The following is a 27,339-nucleotide window of genomic DNA, read 5'->3' on the forward strand; positions in this document are numbered from 1 at the left end:
TCATCGGCACTGCATATGATTCTCTGTTTGTATGAAGCTGCCGATAGGACCTTAGAGGCAGATGCGCCTTATCAAGTCGAACTTATTGTGGTACAGGCTGGACAGAGAGTCTGCAATTCGAAGTTATTGGGAACCTATGTATGCTCTGTTGATTCTAGTTAGGTACACAGTTTGAAGAGAGCAGCAGTGCCACCATGGGTTGGGTAGGTACCATCCTCTCATCTGAGAGGTATTACAGATCCCTCCTTGTTCGCGCTTTCAGCTCGGATTGGATTGGGTGCACCGGCAGTGGCCCCATTTATGTTACCATGTGAGACTATTTAACCTATTTTTTGTTTTAGTTTTATTTGGTCATAAATGCACAGGGCGGGGGAGGTGAAAGACCCCACACACCACCCCCACTTCCTTCCACCATAACCTATTCCCTTACCCCTCCATATATATTTATTTAATTTGACTGATAAAAATTCGGTCAGATTGAAAAGGTAAAATGTTTTTCGATCAAGTATGCTAATACCGAGATCAGGCACACATGTTATGGGCAATGTGAAAATAAATACCTGCTAGCGTAGCATGCCGGCGTACCCGACGCTTGCAGATGTGGTTTTTCCACAGAAGAGACTCTGTGCCTCTGCTAGCCTGGTCTCTGTGTGAATGCTGCCAAGACAATGAGGCTCTTCTGTGCCCTTTGGTGGGGAGGCGGGCAAGAACGGGTCTGTGGGTGGAAAGACCAATGCCGCCCTTAAAGGCAGAAGCTGCATCCACATCCTCTCTCAGACTCGTTCTACAGCTTATTGATCATGCTCACTGCCTATATTCCATTATGGATTATGAACAGGTGATGTAACCCAAAACAAATCTTTAACCTTTGCCAAAGTACAAAATGATAATGAGATGGAAATCCAGCGAACACATTATACCTACTAGTAACTTGGTGAACCTTCTTCACTAAATTACTGTCACTCTGCGAGTCTTTGGCTGCTCCAATTCTGCAACAATAAAATGGTTACTTTAAAAAGGAGAGCTATCTTCCATCCACTGAAATTATTCATTTCTTATGGCACTTATGAAGAATTCTGTCTGCTGCTCTTTCTCTACTCATCTAAGCATTGCATGTTATATACATATATGAAACAGCCATTCCCTCAACCCTTCAAACAATGCAGTAGGATATTGGGGAATTGGGATAACTTTATGTCAGGCCCCCCCAATCCAGATCTGCAGGACACTCAACTTGTTCAAGCGAATCCCTTAGTTTATGAAAGTTGAATCATTTATTGGAAACCAGCATTTATGTAGAAAGTGCCCCCATGCAGGTTTATGGGAGAAATGTCCACAGCTCGTTATCCATAACCACAGTCCCCACTCCAGCCCATCAAGTGGGTAGTAAACTAAGTTGATCGTCTCAACATGTTAATGTCATTTGCTATAAAAAATACACATCAGTCTGTAACATCCCATTTGTTCTTTCCTTGGTATAATAACCATTTTACAGTCAAGAATGTTTGGTGGAAAAGCCCTTATAAGAAATGTTTCTCATTGACAATAACGTTTTTTTTAAAATACAACAAAACGATGTGAAACCACACCTCTGCACTCTGGAAGGTGGGGCAAAGACGCCATGTTTTGGGGGGCAGGTGAAGTAGCGAACGCCAAATACGGAGCCATCATGTTTCCCAGTGGGTTTATCCAGCTCAACTCCGAACCAGTAACCTAGGGAAGAGAACAACATTCACAGAGGGCGTCAGCTATGCTTCCAAGGACATCTGCCACATCCCTTCTACCTATTCATGAGGGACAAGAGGAACAGCAGCTAGGCAGATAGTGTACAGAGCAAAGATTTGGAAAAAGTGATCGTTAGAAAAAGGTTACACTAAGAGCACTACATTAGAAATAAAATGTGGCTCAAACCATCCCACCCTAGAATTCTAGCAGTGAGGCAGTGAATGACAGTATCACGTGGCCTGATCACCAACTGTCTCATACTAAATTGGTCCAATGACAAACTTCTGTCCTCGGACCAAACCGCCAACTAAACAAAATGCACTCCTTTCCCAGCTTTCACCTCCATCTGCAAACAAGTACAATTTAAATAAAAGGTGAGGAACAAACGTAGGTATAATTCGGTATGCTCTTAGGAGCATAAACTCCAAAACGGGGATGGTTGCCAAGAGTGTCTTTCACCAAATAAAAATCCTGTAAATGTTGCTCATATTGGTCCAGCAGGAGGATCAGCAACTTGCAGGGGCCGCTCTAATCAACTCCAACGCGGATTATAGAAACGTTCAGTATTCAATTCAGTGACTTTAGAAGGGGCAGAATGTTGCGGGTATCCTCACTTCTGGCAAACAAGGTGTTTCCCCCATGAACCATAAATTAAGGACACATCAAAGACGTGAATACCATATTTGAAGGACCTTAAGCCTCTCAGGTCCGAGTACACCATGCACCAGGTTTTCAACTGTGCAAGCACTCTTGCACAGGTGGCTGTGTGGGCACTACTTGCTGGTGACAACCTTTTAAAATGTGAAGGATGACATCACTGCTGTACCCCAAGGGTGCGCATCCCTGTGATCCCAATGTAAAATCCAGTGCAGAGTCCACCAGCCGACTATTCTTCCTATATAAGAATTAACAGGCTGCAAGTGTGTCTCTATATGTGCATAGCTATTTAAGCCCCAGTCACCGTAACTTTGATCAGATAAAACTAGTTCTGAATGAGGGTCTGGCTGCAGATCTGAATTCATATTTATGTGTGCAGGGGAGTATGCCAGGGAAAAAATCCTATGCAGTTTGAATGTGGTGGACTTGACTAATTGGGAGATCCACAAAATGTTAGTATCAATCTATCACTTTTTGGGCTCCCCCCGCAACCCAATAGCGCCATAAATGTGGATGGTCTGCTTCGGTTACATTTAGACCTTTAGAGATGAGATGGATGAAGAAGGTGACTTGAAGATTGGATGTGAGGAAGCCCTGCTGGAACCTGCAACCTCAGGAGACTGCTCATGGTAGCGAAACTGTCACAGTAACTTCAGAGACAGACTTCAAACTACCTGGGTGAGGAGAGTGCTCTCCTCCCTTGGCTCAGTGGGATCAGCCCTGTCACACCCTCTGTCCCTTTGCTCTCATCAAAGCCTTGCTTGCCTGCTCCCCTCCCAAAGAGGAGAGGGAACCACAACCAATTTGCACCGGCAGCTGACAAGGTTTGAGATCTGCAGCTGCTCAAAATGAGCTGAGGAACCAGGCAAAGTATCTAACAAGACTGGCCTGCATAGTAGCCTAGCTTTAGCACTCATCATTAAGTTACTTTCAGATCCTCCTCATTCTTGATGAGCATTCTGCATCTGCTACCACATACCATTTGATCCGCAGGACACACTGAACACCACTCCTGCAACCTCAATCCTGAATCCCAGCATCTGGAAGCTCCAGTCAGATACACCCAAAGATAACACACCACACAAGCTTACCAAAGTATTACACAGTCCTTCTCGGTAATGGACCCCCACCAACCTGCCCCTTGGAGTGAAATCCTAACAACCCGTAATGCAGTTCCAAGTAAAGCTTAAAACACATGTATGCTGACTCCTCATATGTCCAATACCGATACCCCTTGCACGCTACTTATTGGTGCCGACTGGGTTCCTCTCTTCCTCGTTACTTTGTAAGTCCACTGTATAACACGAGACAGAAACATGATTCTTCAACATTGCTAACACAGATCTTGCACCTGGCTACTGCTTCAGCTATTCATATCCGGAATGTAATGCTGCCGCACCTGCCTCTTTGTCACTCACTGTTGCTACCAGGATGCTGCCTCAGCCACGTGTGTGCTTGTTGTTAATGCAGTAAGATGCGACTAATCTAGTGTTGTTCTCATTACAAGTACATAAACAAAAATATGAATGTTTGGAACTTTATAAATATTCACTCACCTTGACAATCTGATCCGGCTATTCTCCCAAAACAACTAAGAGATACTTTGTGCATTGCTAACATTCTCCTGAATGCTTTGAGTTTCAGGAAACACAAATTGAGAAGTAGCAGGAAAACAACACAGCCACATGGGCACTTGCCTGGAGCAAAGTCAGTCTTTCCGTAGAACTGTACGATCCCCGGTTTCTGTCCAGCCACCAGCACCTGATCTCCAACATCGACCTTGAGCCCCTCTCGGTCCAAACTTGCTACCGATTGTGATTTCTTTCGCAGAGCTAATGAGTTAAACATATATTTCAGCAAGTTGTATATTGCACAGACTGTGGATACATCTTCAATGTCTAGTTGTGCAGCTGCCACGGTAATCAAGACACAGGATGACAATGATATACGTAAATATTTCAACAAAAAAACAATTGTAAGCAAATGATGCTTCATATGTATACATGAAGAGAACAGTGCAACAGTGGTGAGCCCGATTAGTGCATCTTTACACTAATTTCTGACACACTACACCAAAAGAAGCAGTCATACAACCAATATACTGTGTGTTGTGAGATGATGAATATAATACAATTCTGCTGAATGTCAATAAATTACACAACTGGCAGAAAAAGGTTGATGGCTGTAGAATACACATCTCCATGCTTTTTAAAGAAGGAGGCACCAGAAAAAGTGGCATCATGCATTCTTTTCACTTTTTTACCAAGTTCTTTCTTTTACTTTCTCCCTCCATTTTGAATGCCATTGGTTGATGGAAACACAATTGAATCCTGGACATTCATTCAGTAGGTTCTCTTTCCAAAGTCATTTGACACCGGCAGATTTGGGTCTAAATAACCCTAAATAACAGTAAGAATTTCCCTTTCTAAACGGAACCATGCGTGGCATACAGTGAAGAGGACGGAAACATGAAACAAACCACTTTGTGTAGAGGCAAACAGAGTGTAAAACCACTCTGTTCAAATCAAATGGTAATAAGAACGAGAACAAATGAATAACCTCTATAATTTTGGTGTCTGCTTCTGCTAATGTCTTTATTGCCTGCAGTGGTGATAATACACATAACACATAGCAAATATAATATAGTGACTAATGACAAAAGAATATCCCTCCGTGTTTTGTACAATTTTGAAATAAGAACCCCCACAGTCTCGCCATATAACAATTAGAGAGAAATGCGCTTATGGACCTGAGGCTTAAGACCATAGGAGAGAACATGTTAAAGTTGAACCTGTGCAGAGGCATTTAAGCACTTGAATAATAGCAATTACTCGAGGGTATGTTTAGCATTATCTGATCCAAGATTTTTTCCTTTCAAGTTACAGAGAGATCAGTACATGGGCTTGCATCTAAACGCTCTCACAAGCCACTAATTGGCCTCTCGTCTAAATGAAGGGAAAGCATGATGTTGGCCGTACTTCTATGTTTTTCAGAAGGTTCTGGTGCTTCTTATCTGGCAGTAAAAGATGCAGGGTCAGTAAACACAAATCAACAGAGGCCAACATAACGTTCACTCCTAGACAGTATGTTTGATTGTATACTTCCAATCATAGCCACCTTTCTCTTTCTTCTCCTTTCTACCCTTGCCCGTCATGCGGGAGAAGTCCATGCGTGGAGTCTTCGGAGTGGAGGTCACTGATGAAGGTGTTTGTTCCAGTGGGGCTTTAGTGATTTTTGACACAGAAGCAAACATCCCTAAAAAAAGAGAAGAGAAAGTCGGCTTGAAACAGCACATCAATGGCGGACATTGGGGACTAACTAAACCCTGATCAAAGTAATGCCACTGTCATAGAATCACAACAAATCTAAACACTGAGACTCTTTACTGCATTAGAACCATTTTAAAGATGTGATGTAAATGTATAATTGGCCCGCCTCAACTATGTTTTTAGGAAAAAATATTGGAACCATTATCACTAGCACAATTCTATAATGACCCACTGGTTCTGCCTGTGCGCCTATAATATAAAAACATGAGTGGCTGTTCAGTCCAATTTTTAAGGTATTAGATGCTGTATCCTTGCAAATTCAATTGAGTAAGCGTTCCCCATTTTAGGCTAGAATATGGGATGTATGTACTTCATAGAGAGGACTCCAGTGGGAGCATTTCTTATGGAACAATGTCTGAGAAGGAAGCATCAAAACCAACTTTTAGTTGGCCTATATTTCAAAAGATTTGCTAGGCAATTAATTGAATCTGTTCATAGAGCTGAGACTGTTTCGCTCACCCCTCTTTGTTCACTGTCTCCGTTCTGCAACGAGTATAACAAAATATTTCTTCATGTTCAATTCTTTAAACAAATAGGGAGGCATGTGAGCAGCAAATACCCCATCCATAGACATGTCTTATATTGATTGATAAGCTGAACAGATTACGACTTTACATTGATGGACTCTGACATGGCTCCCAATAAATCACGAAGGATGGGAAAATCCAAATTCACTATTTATGTATCTATTGGATATTTATAAGACTCTTATACAGCAAGACAGTGTTTCAAAGTTGCACAGGGGAAAGGAACAAGGGATAAAAAAATGAAAATGGCAATGAATAAATGAAAGGAACAGCGGTCCTATTGGGCCTTGTGTCATTCGCAGCGTGCAGGTGCAATGAGAAGAAAAATCAGGAGTTAGGTGGTGGGGGTAGGTGCAATTAGGGTGCCTAGGGGAGGAAATGCCAGAGGTGTCCATTGGGGAGGCAACGGGCAGGTGCATGGGCAGAGAGATCCCAGGCGAGGGGGTCTACCGCCCAACAGGTAAGTGCAGGGCAGAGGCAAAAAACCATCTGGCGGGTGTGGGCCCAGAGGGCAGTGCGGGGAGGGTTGCTGGGGGCGATTGGGCAGAAGGCCAGGACCCAATTGGACTCATGAGGGACCATGATTAGCACAGGAGAGGGAAGGAGGAGGAGAAGAGAAAGGTCTTGGTTGTTTGCGGAACTTGAGGTGATCCGGTTCAAGACAGAGAGAGGGAGACTGTTCCAGAGGAGGGAACCAGCTGAGGAGAGAAATCTGCCCTGAGCTCTCTGTTTGGAAAAACATCTGATCAGCAGAGAGTTGGAGCCAGAAAGTCAAAGAAATCTGGGAGAGTATTTAGTAAGAGTGTTGCAGGTAGCGTGGTCCCAAGCCCCAGACACTCTTGTGGATGATGCAAAGGGTCTTTAACCGGAAGCCAGTGGAGAGATTTTAGAGCTGGAGAGATACGGTCCCAGGGCATGAGGCCAAGGATAAGTCTCAGAGCCCTATTCTGGAATAGTTGAAGAGGGCAGAGTGGCGAAAGAGACAGGTTGAGGAAGAGGCTGTTGCAGTAATCTAGCCTGGAGAGGATCAGAGCTGTACAGACATTGAGTTTCTGGGGGAAGGTGAGGAAAGGAGAATGTCTCTAAGCAGCTGAAGTTGAAAGTGGGCTTTCTTGGCAAGGTCCAAGATGTGAGGACTAAAGGAGAGAGAGGAGTTGAAGATGACCCTAAGGTTTCTGGCCTCAGTTGAAGCAGAGGGAGGTGAGCTCATAGAGGGCAGCCAGAGTGCTGCACGGAAACAGGGAACAGGTGTCCCGATAGGAAGGATCTCGGTCTTGCTGGCATTAAGACAGAGATCATTAGAGGCGCACCAAGAACGAATAGCAGACAGGCAGTCAGGGATGACAGAGGAGGAGGGGGAAGAGGGGAGCTTGAAGAGTTGTGTGTCATCTGCGTGATACTGGAAATGAGAAGGGAAGGCAGATATCAGGTGAGCAGGCCTTGCAAAGGAGATGATGAAAAGCTAGGGCAAGAGAGTAGAGCCTTGGGGAACACCACATGTAGAGAGAGTGGTGGAGGAGGAGAAGGAGCCCAGGAGCACCTCGGAAGGGCTGTCAGTGAGGATGGAGCTGAAACAATCCAGTTCTTGGTCTGAGATACCACAAGTATCTCGGAGCCACTTTATGAGGATAGAATGGTTGACTGTATCAAAGGCGGAAGAGAGGTCCAGCAGGATAAGAACAGCAGGAGAGTTAGAGTCAAAGTTCTTCATGGGTGTTCAGGAGAGCAGTTTCCATGCCTCTGGAGGCTCGGAATCCAGATTAATCGCCATGTAGACAACCAGCATGCTCAGTGTGTCGGGTGAGTTGGGAGAAGACCAACTTCTCCAGAAGTTTCCTAAGAAAGGGTGTAGTACAGATAGGGCGGGAGTTGGGCAGACACAAGGGGTCGACAGAAGGCTTTTTTAGGAGGGGGTGCACAAGGCAGTGATTGAGAGAAGAAGGGAAATAGCCAGATGCTAAGGAGTGGTTGCAGAAGTCAGCAAGGGAGGAAATGTTGTCCTTAATGGCTCTGGAAGAACAGGGAGACACCTGTTTGAATGAGACCTTCATTGAGTGCACTACTCTAGAGAGCTCATCCGTTGTGATAGGTGAGAAGGAGGAGAGAGTGGGTGGGGGTGGAGGAGAGGCCAAGAGAGACAGGGTGCAGGGGGAATGGAGGAAGGGGAAGAAGAGCGAGAGGTCAGAATGTCCTGCGTTTTAGAGGTGAAATGGTTGGCCAGTGCAGTACAGAGGGCCTGAGAAGGAAGAGGCGAGGTGGAAACTGAAGATGGATTGGCTAGTTCCTTGCATATTTTGAAGAGTTCAGCCGTGTTGTTAGAGGCTCCAGAAATACAACCTGGATGTCGGCCCTCTTCTAGGAGCGGATAGAGAGACGGCATTGCCTTTCAGAAGGTGACAACAGTTTATCAGAGGATAAGCCCGTGGTCTGCCACTACCGTTCAGCAACACTGCATTTGCATTTCAGAGCGGCTAGGTCGGAATCGTACCAGCTGTTCTGCTTGGAGGCAGGTTTCAGGTGGATCCTCATGACAGGGGCAAGAATGTCAAGAGTATTAGTGATAGCAAGACGAAGACAGAATCAGTGGCAGAGTCAAGAGGAGGGATGAAGGTGGAGGAAAATGCAGCAGCTGACCCTCGTTTCATCGGTCTGATGACTGCAAAGGAAGCTGGCAGTGCTGGTGGAGGCTCGGTCAGGGGGCCGAGAGGTACCAGATGAGAAGAGAAGCAAGAGTGGTCAGATCAGGAGAGAGGGGTAGTGAGAGGGTTGGAGAGTGGGAGATAAGCAGGGATGAAGGCATCAAGAGTGTGTCCAGCAGAGTGGGTAGGACCAGAGGGGCGAAAAGTGAGAGGTGCAGAGATCATGGAGAAGTGAAGAGGCACGAACAGTGGAGTCAAGGTGGATGTTGAAGTCTCCAATGATGAGGAGTTTAGAGGTCAGAAGAGAAGAAGTGAAGTTGGCCCATTCCGAGAGGAAGACAGACACAGGACCAGGGGGCCTGTAGATAGTGGCATGGGTGAGAGAGAGAGTCGGAGAGATGCCAACCTTGCAGACAAGGCTTTCAAAGGAGAAGTAGGGCTGGGTGGGTATGAGAGAGGTAGGGACCCACTCAGGGAAGGTCAGGGCTACTCCACCACCAGGTCGGTTGGGCTGAGGCTTGGGGAGGATCTTGTAGCCGTCAAGGAGAAGGGAGTCAAAGCAGTGACTGAGCTGGCATTGAATCACCTCTCGGTAAGAGCACGGACGTCAAGATCAAAGTCTTTGGGAAGGAGGCAGCTGTCAGAAGAGTGTTTGACAGCAGAAAGAGCGTTCAGAGTGGCAAAGTGGAGCCAGTCACCACCTTTGAAGGTTTTCGGCAGAGGGGTAAAGGGATGTGGTACACCCGTCAAAGGTGGTGAAGGAGGTGCAGAGAGAGAGGCGGGAGGAGGAGCTGAAGAGGGTAGATTTTTATGAAGGCCGGCAGGTACCTGTCAAAGAGACACATATTTGGTTGAGTACCCTGGGCCATGACAGTGCCATTGTGATAGACATTAATGATGACCCTAGAGGATGAGAAGTGCGCCAAGAGTACTTCCCAACTAGTGCCGCAATTAATGGGTGAAGAGGAAAAAGGGTAGAGATCAGATGGGAGGTCCATAGATCTGGAGAGGGGAGACATAGAAGAGGATATCAGTGATAGTCTGTCTGGAGGTAGCACTGATGTAGGTGTCAGCAATAGGTAGGCCATGATTATAGGCCAAGAGATCTTTTAAAAACTTTTTCCTTCCAGACTTCGTGAGAGAGGAGGTATAGGTGATAGAGTAATAGTTAGAATGGATGGGTGAGATGGAGAGTGACATAGAGGTGGAAGAAAGAAGGACAGATGGAGAGGCTGCACAATGCACAAATGTCACCAGGTGGCCTAGCAGCCAAGGGAGGCAGGTGGCGGTGCAGCAAGGTCTTAGGCCTGTAGTTGGCCGTCCCACAAAAACACTGCTAGGTGCTACCTTTATGCAAGCCACTCATAAAACACACCCAAATTCAAAAAATCAAGCAGGCCCTCAAATGGTGGATGCAAAGATGTAAAACACATCCAAATTTTAAAATAAAGCAGGCACTAAAAATATTGATTAATTTCAAGGAAGAGCATACAGCAGGTCATCAAGGCAGTGCATGGTTAGGAGCATCTAGATATGAGAGCAACGCATATGAGAGGCAGCGTTTCGGTAATGGCAAATGAATGCAGGAAAGGATAGAAGGGTACACGGCTGTGTGATCCAGTGGGAGTTAGGGTGGACTAGGCGGTCACTAAAATGGAGAGAAGGAAGTCAATCAGTCCCCAGGGTGTATGCCACACAGTGTAGTTCTGCAATGGGCACACATCTCGGAGGTGAATCGGTGCACCAGTGAAGTTAGGGGTGCGGGCAAGGACCGTGAGAGCAGGTCTCATAGCCACTTGGAGGTGGTGGTGAAAGCGGATACCCCGAGCATCAATGCCAGCACACAGGTGTGGGGGTGGGATGCTTACCCTTGGTGCGGTCGATGGTGGACAGCGGAGCAGGTTACAATGATTCACCCTCTTGGTTATCCAGGGGCCAGACAGGGTGGAATATGCCCATAGGTGTTGCCCTTTGGTGGGGGCCGGCGATCACCTGCCAGCTACCAGACCAATTGGCCTTTAGATTTCCCCTGCGGCCAAGCCTGCAGCTTCACATAGGCAGGTATACAGCCTCAGCTACACGCTACAGCCCCGGCAGCCATGATGAAAGGCCCGGGTCCAGGAATGAATTAAATGGACCCTCCAGCGAAGTGCTTTCCTTCAGGGTGGAGGAGGGAATGCTATTATATGGGATACATTACTCACCGTAATCGTATTTCTGATGCTTGTATCTGCTTAGATTCACATGCTGTGCATAGGCCGACATCTAGTGGAAGCTGCGGAGTATTACAGTTTGTTTTTCGAAACTCGAAAATGGGCATCGACACAGGCGTGCCAGTAATACTATCCCTAGTGTGACGTCCACTGTACCCAAGATCCCTCACGCGTCTAGGATCCTCAGATTGTATTTTTTCTGACATGAGGAAGCATGAGGAGTAGCGTGAGTACTGATAATCCAAGCAGATAGACAGAAAGGTAAGACTACCAGCAATCATGCGCCTTCTCTCGGAGGGGAGGAAGGGTGGGTCGCATGTGAATCTAAGCAGATACAAGCATCAGAAATACGATTACGGTGAGTAATGTATCCCTTCTGAGGCTTGTGGAATCTGCTTAGATCACATGCTGTGCATAGATTAGCGAGCAGTACCAGAAGAAGGAGGTGGGATGTGAGAAGAGTCATGAGCAAACAGGTGTCTCAGAACCGCTTGTCCCACTTGTGTATCTGTCTTGGAATGAGTGTCAATGCAGTAATGCTGAGTAAAAGTGTGAATAGAGCTCCAAGTAGCTGCTTTGCAAATGGTGTTGAGGGGAACATTTGCAATGAAAGCCAGAGTGGCCCCAATGCCTCTAGTAGAGTGGGCTCTTGGCGTAAAAGGCAGAGTTTTTTCAGAAAGAGAGTAACACAGCTGTATACAGTTGATAATCCACTTCGAGATAGCGCCTTTAGAGACGCGATCTCCCTCTCTGCCTGTAGCTACGGAGACAAATAGTTGATCTGTTTTCCTTAGCGGTCTGGTTTTGTTTACATAGTAGAGGACCGCCCTACGCACATCTAGGGTGTGTAGTTTCACCTCAGCCGAGCTTTGCGGGTTCTGGAAGAAAGCCGGAAGCTCGATGGACTGGTTTACATGGAATTTAGATATAAATTTAGGTGAGAACCTAGGGTGTGTGCGTAAAACCAGTTTGTCTTTGTGGATAGTAAAGAAAGGATCCTGCACTGACAGAGCCTGAATTTCACTGACCCTTCTTATAGAGGTAATGGCTACTAAGAAGGCCGTTTTATAAGTCAGGTGTTTGAGACTACTTTTATGCATGGGTTCGAAAGGGGGGCCCATGAGCTTAGCTAGCACCACATTGAGGTCCCATCCTGGCGGTGGGTTCGAAATAGGAGGGTGAAGTCTCTTTACTCCTTCCATGAAGGCTTTAACTACTGGTACTTTCCACCACGATACCTTGTTATGGGATGTGGTGTAAGCCGAGAGGGCTGCCAGGTGTACTTTCAGAGAGTTAAAAACCAAACCTGCGTCCAGCAGGTGGAGCATGTATGTTACAACGTTGGAAGGAGTGCAATCAACTGGGTTGATTTGTTTATTCTGGCACCAAATAACGAATCTCTTCCACTTGTCAAAGTAACAGTGCCTTGTGTTTGGTTTCCTGGATTCTTTTAGGATGTCCATACACCTCTGTGGTAAATTGAGATGCCCAAACTCTATGACCTCAGGAGCCATGCTGCCAGGTTCATTGAGTTGGGTTCCTGGTGCACTGTTTGACCTTGTTGCTGGGACAGTAGGTTGTACCAGGCTGGGAGTTTGATGGGTTCGCACACCGCCATACTGCGTAGGTGTGGAAACCATGGTTGTCTCGCCCACATGGGAGCAACTAGGATGAGCGTCATCGATTCCTTGTTCATCTTGTACACCACCTTCCTGATGAGAGGAGTTGGTGGAAAAGCGTACGCAAACATCCCTGACCAGTTCATCCACAGGGCGTTCCCTTGGGAGTCTGGCTGGGGGAACCTGGATGCAAATCCTGGGCATTGTTTGTTTTCGCTTGTGGCGAATAGGTCTATAGTGGGGAAACCCCACTGAGAGAAGAGATCTTCTACGATATCTCTGTGAAGGACCCATTCGTGTTCTTCTGGGAGGGAGTCTCTGCTTAGGGCATCCGCTAGGGAATTGAGCTCCCCTGGAACATGTTGTGATGACAGGAAGATGTTCCGTCTGAGTGCCCATATCCAGATTTTCTGGGCAAGCTTGGACAGATTTGGCGAACGAGTCCCTCCTTGTTTGTTCAGATAGAACATGGCTGTCGTGCTGTCCGTCCGGATCTGCACCGACAAGTTTAGCAGATGGGGCTCGAACGCCCGAAGCGCTCGGAATACTGCCAGAAGCTCCAGCAGGTTGATGTGGTTCTTGGCTACTGAGTGAGACCAGAGACCCTGAGCTGTGTGGTGGAGATGGTGAGCTCCCCACCCAGTCAGGCATGCATCTGTAGTCACCACTGCCTGTACTTCGGGATCGTAAAAGGGTTTTCCCCTTGTGAGATTCTCTCTTGTCCACCAGTGTAAGCTCTGTACGAGTGTTGGCGAAACGACCACTAGATCGTCCCACTGACCACTTGCCTGAGACCACTGTTTCACCAACCATTCCTGCATGGGACGCATGCGCAGACGCGCGTGGGGGACCAGGTAAATGCATGACGCCATCATGCCCAGTAACCGCATTGCTTTGCGTACCGTTATTTGTTGACCTGACTGATAATGTGGAATCTGCAGTAGTATATTCCGAATTCTCTCTTCCGAAGGGAAGGTCAACCCTTTCTGAGTATCTAGGATAGCTCCTAGGAACTGTTTTGAGGTGCTTGGCACCAGACTTGACTTCTTCTCGTTGATAGAGAAGCCTAATTCGTGGAGGAGGTCGATAGTCCTTTGAATGTTTGTCCTGCAAATTCCTGGGGTTTCCCCCGTTATGAGCCAGTCGTCCAGATAAGGGTACACTGGGATTGCCTCCCTGCGTAGGTGTGCAGCTGCCACCGCCAGTACCTTGGTGAACACCCTTGGTGCTGAAGCTATCCCGAAGGGCAGTACCTTGAATTGGTAGTGGCGACTGTCCACCTTGAAGCGCAAGTATTTTCTGTGGGCTGGGAGCATGGAAATATGAAAATAAGCATCTTTCATATCCAAGGTTGCCATGTAATCCCCCTTTCTTAGGAGGGGGATTACCTCTTGCAGCGTGGTCATACGGAATTTTTGGGGCTTGACATACTTGTTGGCAGGCCGTAAGTCCAATACTGGGCGCATTGTTAAATCTTTCTTTGGCACAAGGAAGTAAGTTGAATAGATACCCTTGTTTACCTGGTGTCCTGGGACGAGTTCTATTGCGTCCTTTTCTAGCAGAATGGCGATCTCCTCGAGAAGGATCTTCTGATGTTCTAAGGAGTGTACTCTTTGTCGTGGAGGGTGGTTCCGGGGACGCTGCAGTAATTCTATACAATATCCTGTGGACACTGTTGACAGCACCCATCTGTCTGAGGTGATCCCTTCCCAAGCCTGGGTGAAGTTGGAAATGCGTCCCCCTACTGGGGTTGCGTGAGAAGGGACCCTGAACTGAGCGTCATTGCTTTGGTGGAGGCGTGCCACCTCCCTTGTTGGGGCTGCCTCTGCCTCTTCCACGACCTCTTTTGTTACCCTTGCTGTAACTCTGGGTAGACTGCTGGTTGTTGTTCCATTGTGTACCCTGTCCTTGGGCATAGTTGCCTCTTTGTGAATTTTGGCCGCGTGGGCGACGAAAATTACTGTTCCCCCTCTGATTAGGGGGTTTGTTGGTAAGCTGGCCAAGGGATTTGAGAGTCTCGTACTCGTCCTTGGCATTCTTAAGTGCGTCTTCGACCGCTTTCCCAAACAATAGATCGGGTTCCACCGGCTTGTCTATTAATGAAGCCTGTGTTTCTGTTTTGAACCCCGACTGCCGTAACCACGCATGTTTCTTGATAACAGTACCTTCTGCTATCAATCTTCCTGCGTTGTCTGCGGCGTCGAAAGTTGCTTTTAATATGCAACCAGACACGGCTCTCCCTTCTGCCGAGATCCGAGCCAACTGGCCCTTTAACGGTTCAGGAGCAGAGGCTATGAGTGCCGCGACCTCTTCCCATTGATGGCAGTTGTAACTTGCCAATAGGGTGGTGGAGTTTGCGATCCTTGCTTGGTAGGCAGACGTTGAGGCTACCTTCCTGCCAAACCCGTATAGTCTTTTGCTCTCCTCGTCGGGAGGAGCTTCTGAGGACGATAAGGGTGTCCCAGCCCTCTTCCGAGTGTTGGTAACCACTAGGGAGTCTGGTTTAAGCTGTCCTCTTATATAAAGAGGGTCAGACTGGGCTGCCCGAAAAAGTTTTTCGACTCTGGGGTTGACGGCTCTGGTGAGGTTTGGATTCACCAGGGATGGATCTATTCTACGTTGGATGGATTTAAGGATAGGGATGGTTTGAGCGACCGGCCTCCTTTCTCCCACCAACTCTTCTGCGAAGTCCCTTTCCTCCTGTACACCGTGGGTGTCGATGTGAAAATGTTCTGCCGCGCGAGCGAGAACTTCATTAAGGAGGGGCTGGTTATCAACTGGCGAGTCGGTAACTGGGGCTTCGCTTTCTACCGGGGAATCTACTCTGTAAATTTCCTGCTCGTCCTCTACCTCCTCCAGGTCCTCATCATTCGCATAGTATTTAGTCCCGGTTTGTTCCTCCATAATTGTAAACTCCTGGTCCCCTTCAGGGAAAGGCTGTCCTTGGTATCTGGGGTGTGGAGTAGAGTATGGAGTAGAGTAAGGCTGCACCTCGAAGGGTTCAGATCTTTCGAACCGGGCCTTTTTACTTAGGGGGATAGGATCAGAGGAGCCTGAGGGTGTGGCCCCTTGAGGGTCATACGAAAGGAAATGTTCTGGGTTCTTGTCATAAAAATCAGCTAAGGAAGACATCCTTGACATGACCCTGTCTATGTCTTCACTGGACCATTCTTTGGAACAGGGTATGGCTTTAGTAGGCAACTTAGAGGACTTATCCAGGGTAGCCTTGCTGGATGTTGATGTCCCAGTAGATTTATGTTTGACTGTCTGCTTAGGGTGGAAGGATGGTCTTACAGGAGTGGAAGGCTGTGCTTTCCGCTGTTTCCCCCCCTCCCCGTGCGTGGAAAAATGTTTTCCCTGCCCCTTGGAGGCCTCAGAGACTTTCGACGCCTGGCGTCGAGGGTCGGGAGAGGTATTTTGTTTTGAGCGTGGGGCCTCGCTGGTGTTAACTGCGGCCTCGGTCTCCTGGAGCGCGGCCTGGGGGTGGAAGTCGTCTTCATCTTCCGACGATCGAACTTCCGTTAATCTAGGGAGCGAGGCACTCTTGGCAAGAGTGGATGATTGCCTTGCGTCATGCGGCGATCTCGATCGAGAGCGCCCAGAGGACACCGAGTCGGACCGTTCTATCTGTGCCTCTTTCCGAGAAGTCGACGTCGTCGAGGTTCGGTTGGACTTAGTGTGCTTAGTGTGTGTAGGGTGTGTAGCGCTTGCGTCGCCGGGGGTCTTCCCCATAGCCGCCCTGCCGGACAACCTTCCGAGGTCGGGGACCTGCGCTCGGCAGTCTTTCGACGCCGTAATGCCCTCGCCGTCCGAAAGTACGGCGTCGCTGCCATCGCTGAAGGCGCCCTCCGCTGCCATGGCTGCCTGCCTGGCGTGGTGGGCCCAACGCTTTGTCGAACGGTCCTTAAGTGTCTTAGGCTTAAACCTACTACACGCTCTGCAGTTCGCTTCGGGGTGGTCCCTCGGCAAGCAGAGATTGCACGTGGCGGGCCTGTCGACCCAAGGGTATTTGCGGTTGCACTTGGGGCAGAATTGGAAAGGGGTACCCTCCATACGCACCTTGAGGCAGCGGGCTGGTAAGTGTAGGAAATATATAAGGTGTACCTATATACTAAGAGTGAAGAGTATGTACCACCCCCCACTCTCCCTACTTGCAGGGCCGAGGCCAGCGGCCTACTAGGCCCGGGCCGAGGCCAGCGGCCTTCCGAGGCCCAGATCCGTCGTGCAGCAGCCGACGGTCGATGTCTTCTCCAGCCGTCGTCGAGTGTCGAGGGTCGACGTTGGGGTGGGGAAGGATGTCAATAAATAATTTTACTTCAATAATTAGCAAAAGTATGGCTAAGGCCAGGGAACTCCGCAAGATGCTTCCGACCAGTATGGCGGAAAAAAACAACCTGAGGATCCTAGACGCGTGAGGGATCTTGGGTACTGTCATGGGGACAGGGCGATGGAAGTGTTGGACGCGATGGAAGCGCCATTAAGGCACCCTTCACGGCGCCCTGTGCAGCGGTCTAGCTGTTACGTCCTGGGCTCTTCATATTGAGGTTAGCCACGCCCCCTCCTTGCGTTGCAACTGTTTCCTGTTCTTCGCTACACTGGTGCCTTCGGTTCCCGTGCCCTCTGTGTAATAACCTCCCGTTTGGATTTCTCTCTTCCTTAGCGTCCTTGTTCTTTTTCAGCCTTTAGCGGTACTACTCTCGGAATCTTTTCTTTCTTTCTGTTTCCTTCCTCCGTTTCTCTACCTCCGCTCGACTTTGCACTTTCAGGTGACTCCGCCTCTTTTTCTCGGCATTTTCGGACTGCCTTTCCTCCGGCTCTGTTATTTTCAACTTGCCACGTTTACTGCTCCTTCGAGCCTCTGGCTTTTCCATTTACTTTCTCTCTCCGCAAACATTTGGTGAATTCATCCGTATTCTGCCTTTCCTTATTTTCGATACTTATGGTCTTTTTCTCCGGTGCTATTCATTAGCGTCTTGCTGTATCACGTCTGGTTTCACGGCTCTGTCTTGTAGTTTGTTTTGGCCTTCCTCCTGTGTTCCACTACGCCCTACCTGCTGTCGATCCTTATTGGGTGGATGAAGGAACTTGTCGGAGATCGAAGCTGGATCTGATACCTGGGACTTTCCGGATCCTCTGCTGCGGACCTTCTTGCCCTTGTTCTTTCGGGGCGCTTGCTCTAACGCACTTCAGTGACTGTTTCCTTCCCGGAACTGAAAGATCTTCCATCCAGCCCTGTACGCATTCAAACAATTCAGGGGTTTTTTCTGCCACTGGCTTTTTCCCCTCAACAGGCTGTGCAGGGAGTCCTCCGCATTGGTTGCTGTTTGTCTCCCTACACAACCACTGTGGCGAGTTCCCGGAACAGACCGTATCTCTTCTCTAAAAAAAAGACTCCGGACCGGACGACGCTATCTGCTGAGGCTGAAATATCTTCCTGCGAATCAGACACCGAATCACAGGTGAGCCCCACTATTGACAGATTGCAACGCCCAGTAATGGCCTCAGCAGAGCAGGTCCAGGAGCTGATAAATGCAGTACAGAGCCTCTCCCTGGAGATGCAGGGAGTGAAGACGGAAAATGCAATACTCCGACAAATGGTGACCACTAGAGACGCCCATCTGTCCGACCTACCGCCTTTTTCTCTTGCAGTTGGGAAATTTGATGGAGCACCCAAGAAGGTTAAAGAGTTTTTGGATGCCTGCCTGGTTTACTTTACTTTCCGGCCCACTACATATGCCTCAGACCGCACTCGAGTGGGATTTCTCATATCAAACATGATTGGGAATGCCCTAGCTTGGGCTACTCCGTTGGTCACGTCCAACAGTCCGGTCCTACAAGATTATAACGCCTTCACTAACTTGTTACGACAGTCTTTTGAACGCCAGGAGATCGGCTTCTTGGCGGGTGAAGCAATGTTTGATATCAAGCAAGGATCTACGGACCTAATGTCCTATATCTCAGCATTTAAGAGACTGGCTGCTGAAGTGGGTTGGCCCGAGACCGTGCAATATACTGCATTCAGAAGAGGTCTACATGAAGATCTAAAAGACGAGTTGGCAAGGGTTCCTAGACCGGCTACGCTAACTGAATTATTCTCTCTGGTTCTTCAAATCGACTATCGTATCATGGAACGGAAGACAGAAAGAAGAAAGGGTCGACCTCAGATAACCCCAGTTCCTGGAAACCCATCCTCGACACCTCAACCATCCCACCGGGGAGGGGAAGAACCAATGCAAATCAGCACAGCCAGGGGTCCCCTTTCCTCCATGGAAAGAAACAGAAGAAAAGAAAGAGGCCTTTGCATGTATTGTGCATCTGACGCTCACTTCCTTAGGGACTGCCCAGAAGTACCCCCACGGCGTCGGGGAAACGACAGACCCCGGGTTTAGAAGGAGCCGCTTACCGGGGTGTAGTGGAAGGCTCACCTTGTGCTCAAACTTCAGGAGAAGATCCACATCTTATGGTTTTACAACTCACTCTGCAGTGGAAAGATCAGCCTGAGAAAACAGCCCTAGCCCTCATTGACAGCAGAGCAGCTGGCAATTTCCTCGACGTAAACTGGGCCACACAAGAAGGCATCTGCCTAGTGAATAAAGAGGAGAAACAAAAGGTGGAAGGAGTAGACGGACGCCCCTTGAGTTCGGGACCTATTGTGCAAGCAGCGACCAACATCCAAGTATGTATTTCTCATCACAAGGAAATCCTCGAATTCGATGTCATAAGAGCAGCACATTTTCCTGTAATTCTTGGGATCCCTTGGCTACGTCGACACAATCCAACGATAAACTGGTCCCTCAACACCATAAGATTTGATTCGGAGTTTTGTGTCCATCATTGTTGTCTCCATAATCAAACAGAAAGAGTTGCTGTCTCGTGTCCCTCGGTGATTTCTGACACTCTTCAGGTCCATCATATCCATTCAGTATTTCAGGAGTATGCTGATGTATTTGAAGATCGACTACCTAAGGATCTACCCCCACATCGTCCGGAAGACTGTGTTATTGACCTGATTCCGGAGACTTCGGTCCCTTTTGGGCGCATGTTCTCCTTGACCTTACCCGAAAAGCAAGCTTTAAGGATCTATTTAGATCAAAACCTACAAAACGGATTGATCCGGCCTTCTAAATCTCCAGCTGGAGCTTCTTTGTTTTTCATTGCCAAGAAGGATACTAGTGAGCTGCGCCCCTGCATCGATTATAGAGGACTAAACAAGATCACTGTGAGAGATCGCTACCCAATGCCTTTGATCAAGGACATACTGGAAGCAGTCGAAGGGGCACGCCTGTTTAGTAAACTTGACCTAAGAGGTGCCTATCACCTCTTAAGGGTAAAGAAAGGGGACGAATGGAAGACGGCTTTCCGTACACCTTTTGGACTGTTTGAATACAGAGTTATGCCGTTTGGTCTAGTCAATGCCCCGGCAGCCTTCCAGAGGTTTATGGACCATCTATTTGGTGACTTATTATTTGTTTCAGTTATTGTCTACTTGGACGACATTTTAGTTTTCTCTCGCCATCCTCATCAACATCAGGAACATCTTGCCGAGGTTCTGAGGAGACTGAGGCGCCATCAACTCTTTGCTAAACCCGAAAAATGTCTTATTGCTGTGCCTTCCGTACCCTACTTAGGATTTGTCCTATCTGAACAAGGCATCGAAATGGATCAGAAGAAGGTCACGGCTATTCTCGAATGGCCCTCTCCTTCCACTGTAAAAGAGGTACAAGCCTTCTTGGGTCTCTCCAACTTCTATAGAAGGTTCATTCTCAACTTCTCTGAACAAGTACTCCCCATCACTACTCTTCTAAAAAAGAACGTTCCCTTCAGTTGGAATCACACTGCGGAACAAGCGTTTCAAGGATTGAAGAAAGCCTTTTGTTCCGCCCCCATACTAAAACAACCTGATCAAAGAATACCCTTCATTGTTGAAACGGACGCTTCAGCGGGAGCCCTGGGGGCAGTACTCAAACAAGAGTTCAACAGGGTTGAACACCCTATTGCCTACCTCTCGCGCACACTAAACCCCAGTGAGTACAATTACTCAGTAATTGAAAAGGAGCTGTTGGCCATTAAAAAGGCATGCTCGGAATGGAGACATCTACTTCAAGGGTCAAGACACCCATTTGAAATTCGTACAGACCATAGCAATCTTAAGGTGTTACAACAAATGGAGTGCAGGAACTCCAGACAAGCCCGATGGGCTTATTTCTTTGCTCAATATGATTTTTACATTACCTACCTTCCAGGTAGCAAGAACATATTGGCAGACTGCTTATCCAGGAGTCCTTCTTCTTTTGCCAGTCCACCTTTTAAGGGAGAAGATATGTTCCCAGAAGTCCGATTTGTTCATTCACTTTCCAAGTTTCTTCAGAAAGTAAAAGAAGCCTCGATAGAGGCTCTCAAGCCTCTTCCCAAATGTGTAAAGAACAAACTAACCAAGAAAGAAGAAATGTGGTTCCATCAAGGAAGACTCTTTGTACCTGTTGCCGGACTACAAGAACGAGTCCTTCATTGGGGTCACCATTCTCGGATCGCAGGGCACAAGGGCTTCGCTGCCACATCTGACCTTATCCGACGGATGTTTTGGTGGCCGTCCATGCTTTCCGACATCAAACAATTTGTTAGTTCTTGTCCTATCTGTGCCAGAAGTAAGACAATCCCTTCTAAACCGGCAGGGCTACTGTTACAACCCAGACTTCCAACTACTCCGTGGGCACATGTCTCCACGGATTTTGTGACTGATCTTCCGTTATCACAAGGATGCACTGCAATCATGGTTACGGTCGACAGTTTCAGCAAGATGGGTCATTTCACCCCTCTGAAAGGAATACCTTCGGCTCCGGAGATGGCACAGGTGTTTCTCAGAGACGTGATTAGACTCCATGGTATTCCAACTACCATCCTATCTGACCGAGGCTCACAATTCACTTCAACATTCTGGAAGACGTTATGTGGCCTGCTAGGGATTGAAAGAGCTCTCACCTCTGGATACCATCCCCAGTCAAATGGACAGACAGAGCGGCTCAATGCCACCATGGAGCAGTATCTCCGTTGCTTTGTCAATAATCAACAAGACGACTGGGTGTCACTCCTACCCTTAGCCGAATTCTCTTATAATAATACAGTACACTCAGCCATCAAGATGTCACCCTTCTTCTGCACATATGGGCAACACCCCCGATCCTTTCCGCTGGATAAGATCCAACCTTCAAACCTGCCAACAGTGGATTCCCTATTAGAAAACATACACAAGACCCAACAGATGGCTGTTAGTAATCTGCAAGAAAGTCGAGCCCGATATAAACATCAGGCAGACCTACACCGCACCCAAGATCCTAACTGGCAAGTCGGAGATAAGGTCTGGCTCTCTACCAAGTACCTACCCAGATGGACTCATCCATCAAAATTGGCCCCCAAATATCTAGGTCCATATTCAATCACTGCTCGGATTAATCCAGTGGCTTTTCGACTAAAACTTCCTCATCAACTCAGCCGAATCCACCCAGTGTTTCACTCTTCTTTGTTGAAGTCATTTATCCCTGATCTTCACCACCGGAAAAGAAGATTCCAGATAAAGAGCCGGGAACCTGACCCAGAAGTCTATGAAGTAGACAAGATCCTGGACTCCAGATATTACAGAGGCAGACTTCAGTACTTGATCCGGTGGAAAGGATATTCTCAGGCTGAAGATTCCTGGGAACCTGTGACAGGTATTTCAGCTCCCAGATGTGTAAGGCAGTTTCATGCCCTTCATCCCGGTAAACCCGGGGTAGGTACCCCTAGAAGGGGGCATACTGTCATGGGGACAGGGCGATGGAAGTGTTGGACGCGATGGAAGCGCCATTAAGGCACCCTTCACGGCGCCCTGTGCAGCGGTCTAGCTGTTACGTCCTGGGCTCTTCATATTGAGGTTAGCCACGCCCCCTCCTTGCGTTGCAACTGTTTCCTGTTCTTCGCTACACTGGTGCCTTCGGTTCCCGTGCCCTCTGTGTAATAACCTCCCGTTTGGATTTCTCTCTTCCTTAGCGTCCTTGTTCTTTTTCAGCCTTTAGCGGTACTACTCTCGGAATCTTTTCTTTCTTTCTGTTTCCTTCCTCCGTTTCTCTACCTCCGCTCGACTTTGCACTTTCAGGTGACTCCGCCTCTTTTTCTCGGCATTTTCGGACTGCCTTTCCTCCGGCTCTGTTATTTTCAACTTGCCACGTTTACTGCTCCTTCGAGCCTCTGGCTTTTCCATTTACTTTCTCTCTCCGCAAACATTTGGTGAATTCATCCGTATTCTGCCTTTCCTTATTTTCGATACTTATGGTCTTTTTCTCCGGTGCTATTCATTAGCGTCTTGCTGTATCACGTCTGGTTTCACGGCTCTGTCTTGTAGTTTGTTTTGGCCTTCCTCCTGTGTTCCACTACGCCCTACCTGCTGTCGATCCTTATTGGGTGGATGAAGGAACTTGTCGGAGATCGAAGCTGGATCTGATACCTGGGACTTTCCGGATCCTCTGCTGCGGACCTTCTTGCCCTTGTTCTTTCGGGGCGCTTGCTCTAACGCACTTCAGTGACTGTTTCCTTCCCGGAACTGAAAGATCTTCCATCCAGCCCTGTACGCATTCAAACAATTCAGGGGTTTTTTCTGCCACTGGCTTTTTCCCCTCAACAGGCTGTGCAGGGAGTCCTCCGCATTGGTTGCTGTTTGTCTCCCTACACAACCACTGTGGCGAGTTCCCGGAACAGACCGTATCTCTTCTCTAAAAAAAAGACTCCGGACCGGACGACGCTATCTGCTGAGGCTGAAATATCTTCCTGCGAATCAGACACCGAATCACAGGTGAGCCCCACTATTGACAGGTACAGTGGACGTCACACTAGGGATAGTATTACTGGCACGCCTGTGTCGACGCCCATTTTCGAGTTTCGAAAAACAAACTGTAATACTCCGCAGCTTCCACTAGATGTCGGCCTATGCACAGCATGTGATCTAAGCAGATTCCACAAGCCTCAGAAATATATATATATATAAATGGATATTTTCATTTTTTTTCACCAAATGTCCTTCCGATACTACAATCTATTAAGACTCCCAGCGCAAGGCATTCAAAAGATTTCAATCAAAATGGCTCAACAAATATCTTTCTTCAAAAAAAGTCATCACTGTATGTAGCTCTGTCCTGAAATTCAGGAATACAAATTTAAACCTGAAAGTACTACCAGGTTAGACTATGGACTAAGAGTATGTTAGTCACTACGGTCAGTAACTTATCATTTTCTGTTCACAAAGTTCTTATTCTGCCCTGCTCCGGGTCCCATGATGCCGCGAAGTGCAGCTGTACCCTCCTCATCCTGAGTATCATGTGAGAGAAGGTTAATAGAACCGCTTCCAAGAGACCCAGCAGATGCTGGTCCCACTAGGTCGAGGTCACTTCTCTGCTGAGGAAGTGATTAGTGGCCTTCTTGATGGCTGTGATATTGTCCTCCAACGGAAACACCTTCTCGGAGCACGTGTCCCAGATGAGGCCCAAGAAGGTCAAAGTCTGCGTGGGCTGCAGCTGTGACTTTTTGAGACTGAGCGAAAAGCCCAGATCGTGCAGTCTGTTCATAAAAGCCTGGGAAGAGTGGTGAACCGCTTCCGGAGATGTAGCCCTGACGAGCCAGTCGTTGAGATATGGGTCGATGTGGAGGCCTTGAGCCCGGAGGAGGGCGCCACCGTATTCATGAACCTGCTAAAGACCCTGAGGGCCGAGTTGAGGCCAAAAGGAAGGACCTTGTATTGGAAATGGTAGCCCATGATCCTGAACTGGAGGAAAGAACGATGGAGCTGCCAAATCAGGACGTCTAGATACGCCTCCTCAGATCCAGGGAGCACATCCAGTTTCTCTGCAATAAAAGCTGGCATAACCATCTTGAATTTTTGTAGAGGTAAGGAGAGGTTGAGGTTGGAAAGGTCCAGCACAACTCTCAGGCCAGTCTGGTTCTTTTTCTGAATAGCAAAAATCCTGGAGTAAAAGCCCAAACCTCGTTCGGAGACTGGGACTTCCTCCAAGGCCTGACTCAGTACACGCGACCGAATCTCTGTCAGAAGAGTTGCTGTCCCAACTTGAGTGAGTGGAGGGGAGGAGAGGCTGGGATAGGTAGGCGGTACCCCTGGATACTACGGAGAGGATCCAGGGGTCCGCAAACGTCTGGTGCCAAAATGTGCGTGGAGAGCAAGCCTGCCCCCCCACCGGAGACACGTGGACCCGGAGGGGCGTGTCATGCCTTCTTTCCCTCGGAGGCTGTTGCAGAGGAGGGGACTGGGAAAAGCCCTTACTTGCCCCCCTTTTGTTGTTTGCACCGATGCTGACTCAGCGAGAGGTCAGGCTGCCTGGACTTCCGTTCTTGGAAGCCGTGGAATCCTGCATATGCAAGTCCCTTGTCTGAGCGCTGCTGTGACTGGGAGTACGATTTGGGCATGGTCTTTGTCAGGATGGATAAAGACTTGGCCATTTGTGAACTGTTTTTCTTCTTGTCCAGCTCCTCATCCGTGGTGGTGTGGAAGAGGTCCCCCCGCCCCCTCGAACGGTAGATCTAGTATGCGTTCCTGGATGTCCGGGTTGAATTTAGTAGCACAGAGCCAGGCTGTTCTTCTCATATCCGTGGTGATGCAAATGGCCTTTCCAGAGTTATCAATGTGGGCCACCGTGGATTCCATAATGTCTTGTGCCACCATCTTGGCTTCTGCCAACCCCGCCTTGAAACGTGATTGGCTCTGCACCAGAAGTTCCAGGAGGAAGTCGGTAATTTTTACGGCAAAGCCCCTGGTTAGCGGCAGCCAGCATGGCATCCGCACTGGCTTGATGAAGATGCAAGGATGCGTTGGAATACAGCATCTTCCCGTATGCCTCCAAGATCTTCTCCTCCTTGCCTAGCAGCGTTGTTCAGGAGGAAGCTGAGGAAGACTGCAGTTTGGAGTATAGTGATGCAGCAGCGATCGCCGAGGAGTGTGGCTGAGGGTGGGCAGATAGCAAGAGTGTATCCCCTCCATCTGCCTGTACTTGGCGTCCAGGTGTCATTGACCGGCTAGACCGAGTAGGGCTTGAGACAACCCTTCTTGGCCAAGGCGACTACGTCCGTTTGCATAGGAATTCCGGTTCTAGAAGAGTTCTAGCAGAGGGGTGTTGCGTCAGGACTTCTGCAAGGACGCCCTGTGCCGGTTGCTCGACCACGGGCTGAGGAAGGCCCAAGTACTCTACCAATCAAGCAAGATATTCATGGAAGGCCCTGGCTGAAGAGGGCGTGTCCGGGTCCTCAACTTCGGTGTCCACCTGCGGGTCTGAAGGATCCTGTACTGGAGGAGGAGTGTTGGGAGCCGGAGGTTGCGGTGCAGAGACCGGAGCTGGGGGGCTGCGGCAGAGGCTGGTGTGGAACCGCCTGCGCAACAGGCTGAGGGGCCAGAGCCAACGGTAGAGGCTGCACCAGGACCGGAGGTGTCAGCGGAGGCTTTTGTGGTGCCGCTAGCATAGTCGGGAGGACTTCCCTGACTGCATCCCTGGGGATTCCCCCCATCTGAGGAGATTTCATGAATCCGAGGAATTTCTCAAAGAAACTGCCCTCATAGCTGGCGAAATAGAAGGAGCCGCGGGAGGCTGCTGGGGCCGCTGCGTACTCTGGCCATATGAGCGCATGGGGAATCGGCCCTGCGCCAAAGAAGGATAGGCCGTAGGCCACGTACCTGGTTAATGCCACTCCCACCTTGACACTCATTCTTTGCTGAAATCTCGCATCTGGGCGGGTGTTGAATCCGGTACAGCGGCCATCTTGTCGAGCTGCCTTCCACCTGCCTGTGACATGTCGCTAGGCTCGCTGGGCCCAGCCTCGTCCTGGACGCTTGGGTGTGGATCATGAGGCCTACCCTGCTCTTAGGGCCGGGGCCCGGTAGGCGTTACGCCCACGGCCCGTGGGTCAGTGGAGCTATGTGTAGGCGCCCCTCGGCCATATTGCCGGTAATAGGGCGTGGACCCTCGGGTGAGAACCTGGTACAAGAACCTTCCGGCCCCTCAACACTTTCACCGGGAGGATCCATGGATCCCTCGGCCTCTAGGCGGTAGCTGAGGTAGCCTCTGTGTGCGTGCTGATACAAGAATCTGAGCGGGTCATCCCGTGCGGCTGAGTCACTGGAAAGGAGTCTCCTTTGCGGGGTGCTACGGAGAACAGAGGCCCTACCCTGGGCCTGGATCGATGGTAAACAAAGTCCTTCAAGTCCTCTAGAGGCGACTTCTGGAAGAGGTCCTCCCACCTGGCTAGTCTGTTCTTCAGAGACCTGGAGGACAGTGCGTTGCAAACTGTACAAGCTTGCCAACCGTGGTCAGGGCCACGGCAACGTAGGCAGAGAGCGTGGGGGTCTGAAGTTGCAAAAAGCCAGTCACAGGCTGGGCACCTGCTGAACCTGTTGGCAGTTGACATGCACCGGGGAGCAGCGTGACACCTGAGGACCGAGTATCTAATCAAAAAAGACAAAAAGACAGAAGAAGAAGTATCCGCGCGTGGAATTACATGGCTGGAGCCAAACCCAGGAGCGCTGGTGAATTCGCCCCGTTCCCGTTGATGTGGAAAAGGGGACTGAGGTGTGGCACCAGAGGGCAGAGTCTGGGCATCGCATG

At 48.9% G+C, this 27,339-nt stretch overlaps 1 protein-coding gene across 3 annotated transcripts in view; it reads right to left on the minus strand.

The window, feature by feature from the left end:
• CLIP3 (CAP-Gly domain containing linker protein 3) overlaps positions 1 to 27,339 on the minus strand; it is a 199,709-nt gene that overhangs the window by 12,679 nt on the left and 159,691 nt on the right. For 2 of the 3 annotated variants that reach the window (XM_069644314.1, XM_069644313.1), the window contains exons 9-12: positions 5,500 to 5,637; positions 4,080 to 4,214; positions 1,590 to 1,713; positions 925 to 989 (exon numbers count right to left, since the gene is read on the minus strand). In XM_069644314.1, coding sequence (XP_069500415.1) covers positions 925 to 989; positions 1,590 to 1,713; positions 4,080 to 4,214; positions 5,500 to 5,637 — 462 coding nt within the window. Of the gene's footprint in view, positions 1 to 920; positions 990 to 1,589; positions 1,714 to 4,079; positions 4,215 to 5,499; positions 5,638 to 27,339 lie in introns of all 3 variants that reach the window. The other variant, XR_011302001.1, reaches the window with a different exon arrangement.

The sequence above is a fragment of the Ambystoma mexicanum genome, chromosome 2p (genome assembly GCF_040938575.1).
Source record: "Ambystoma mexicanum isolate Mex_15411 chromosome 2p, UKY_AmexF1_1, whole genome shotgun sequence".
Classification (NCBI taxonomy): Eukaryota; Metazoa; Chordata; class Amphibia; order Caudata; family Ambystomatidae; genus Ambystoma; species Ambystoma mexicanum.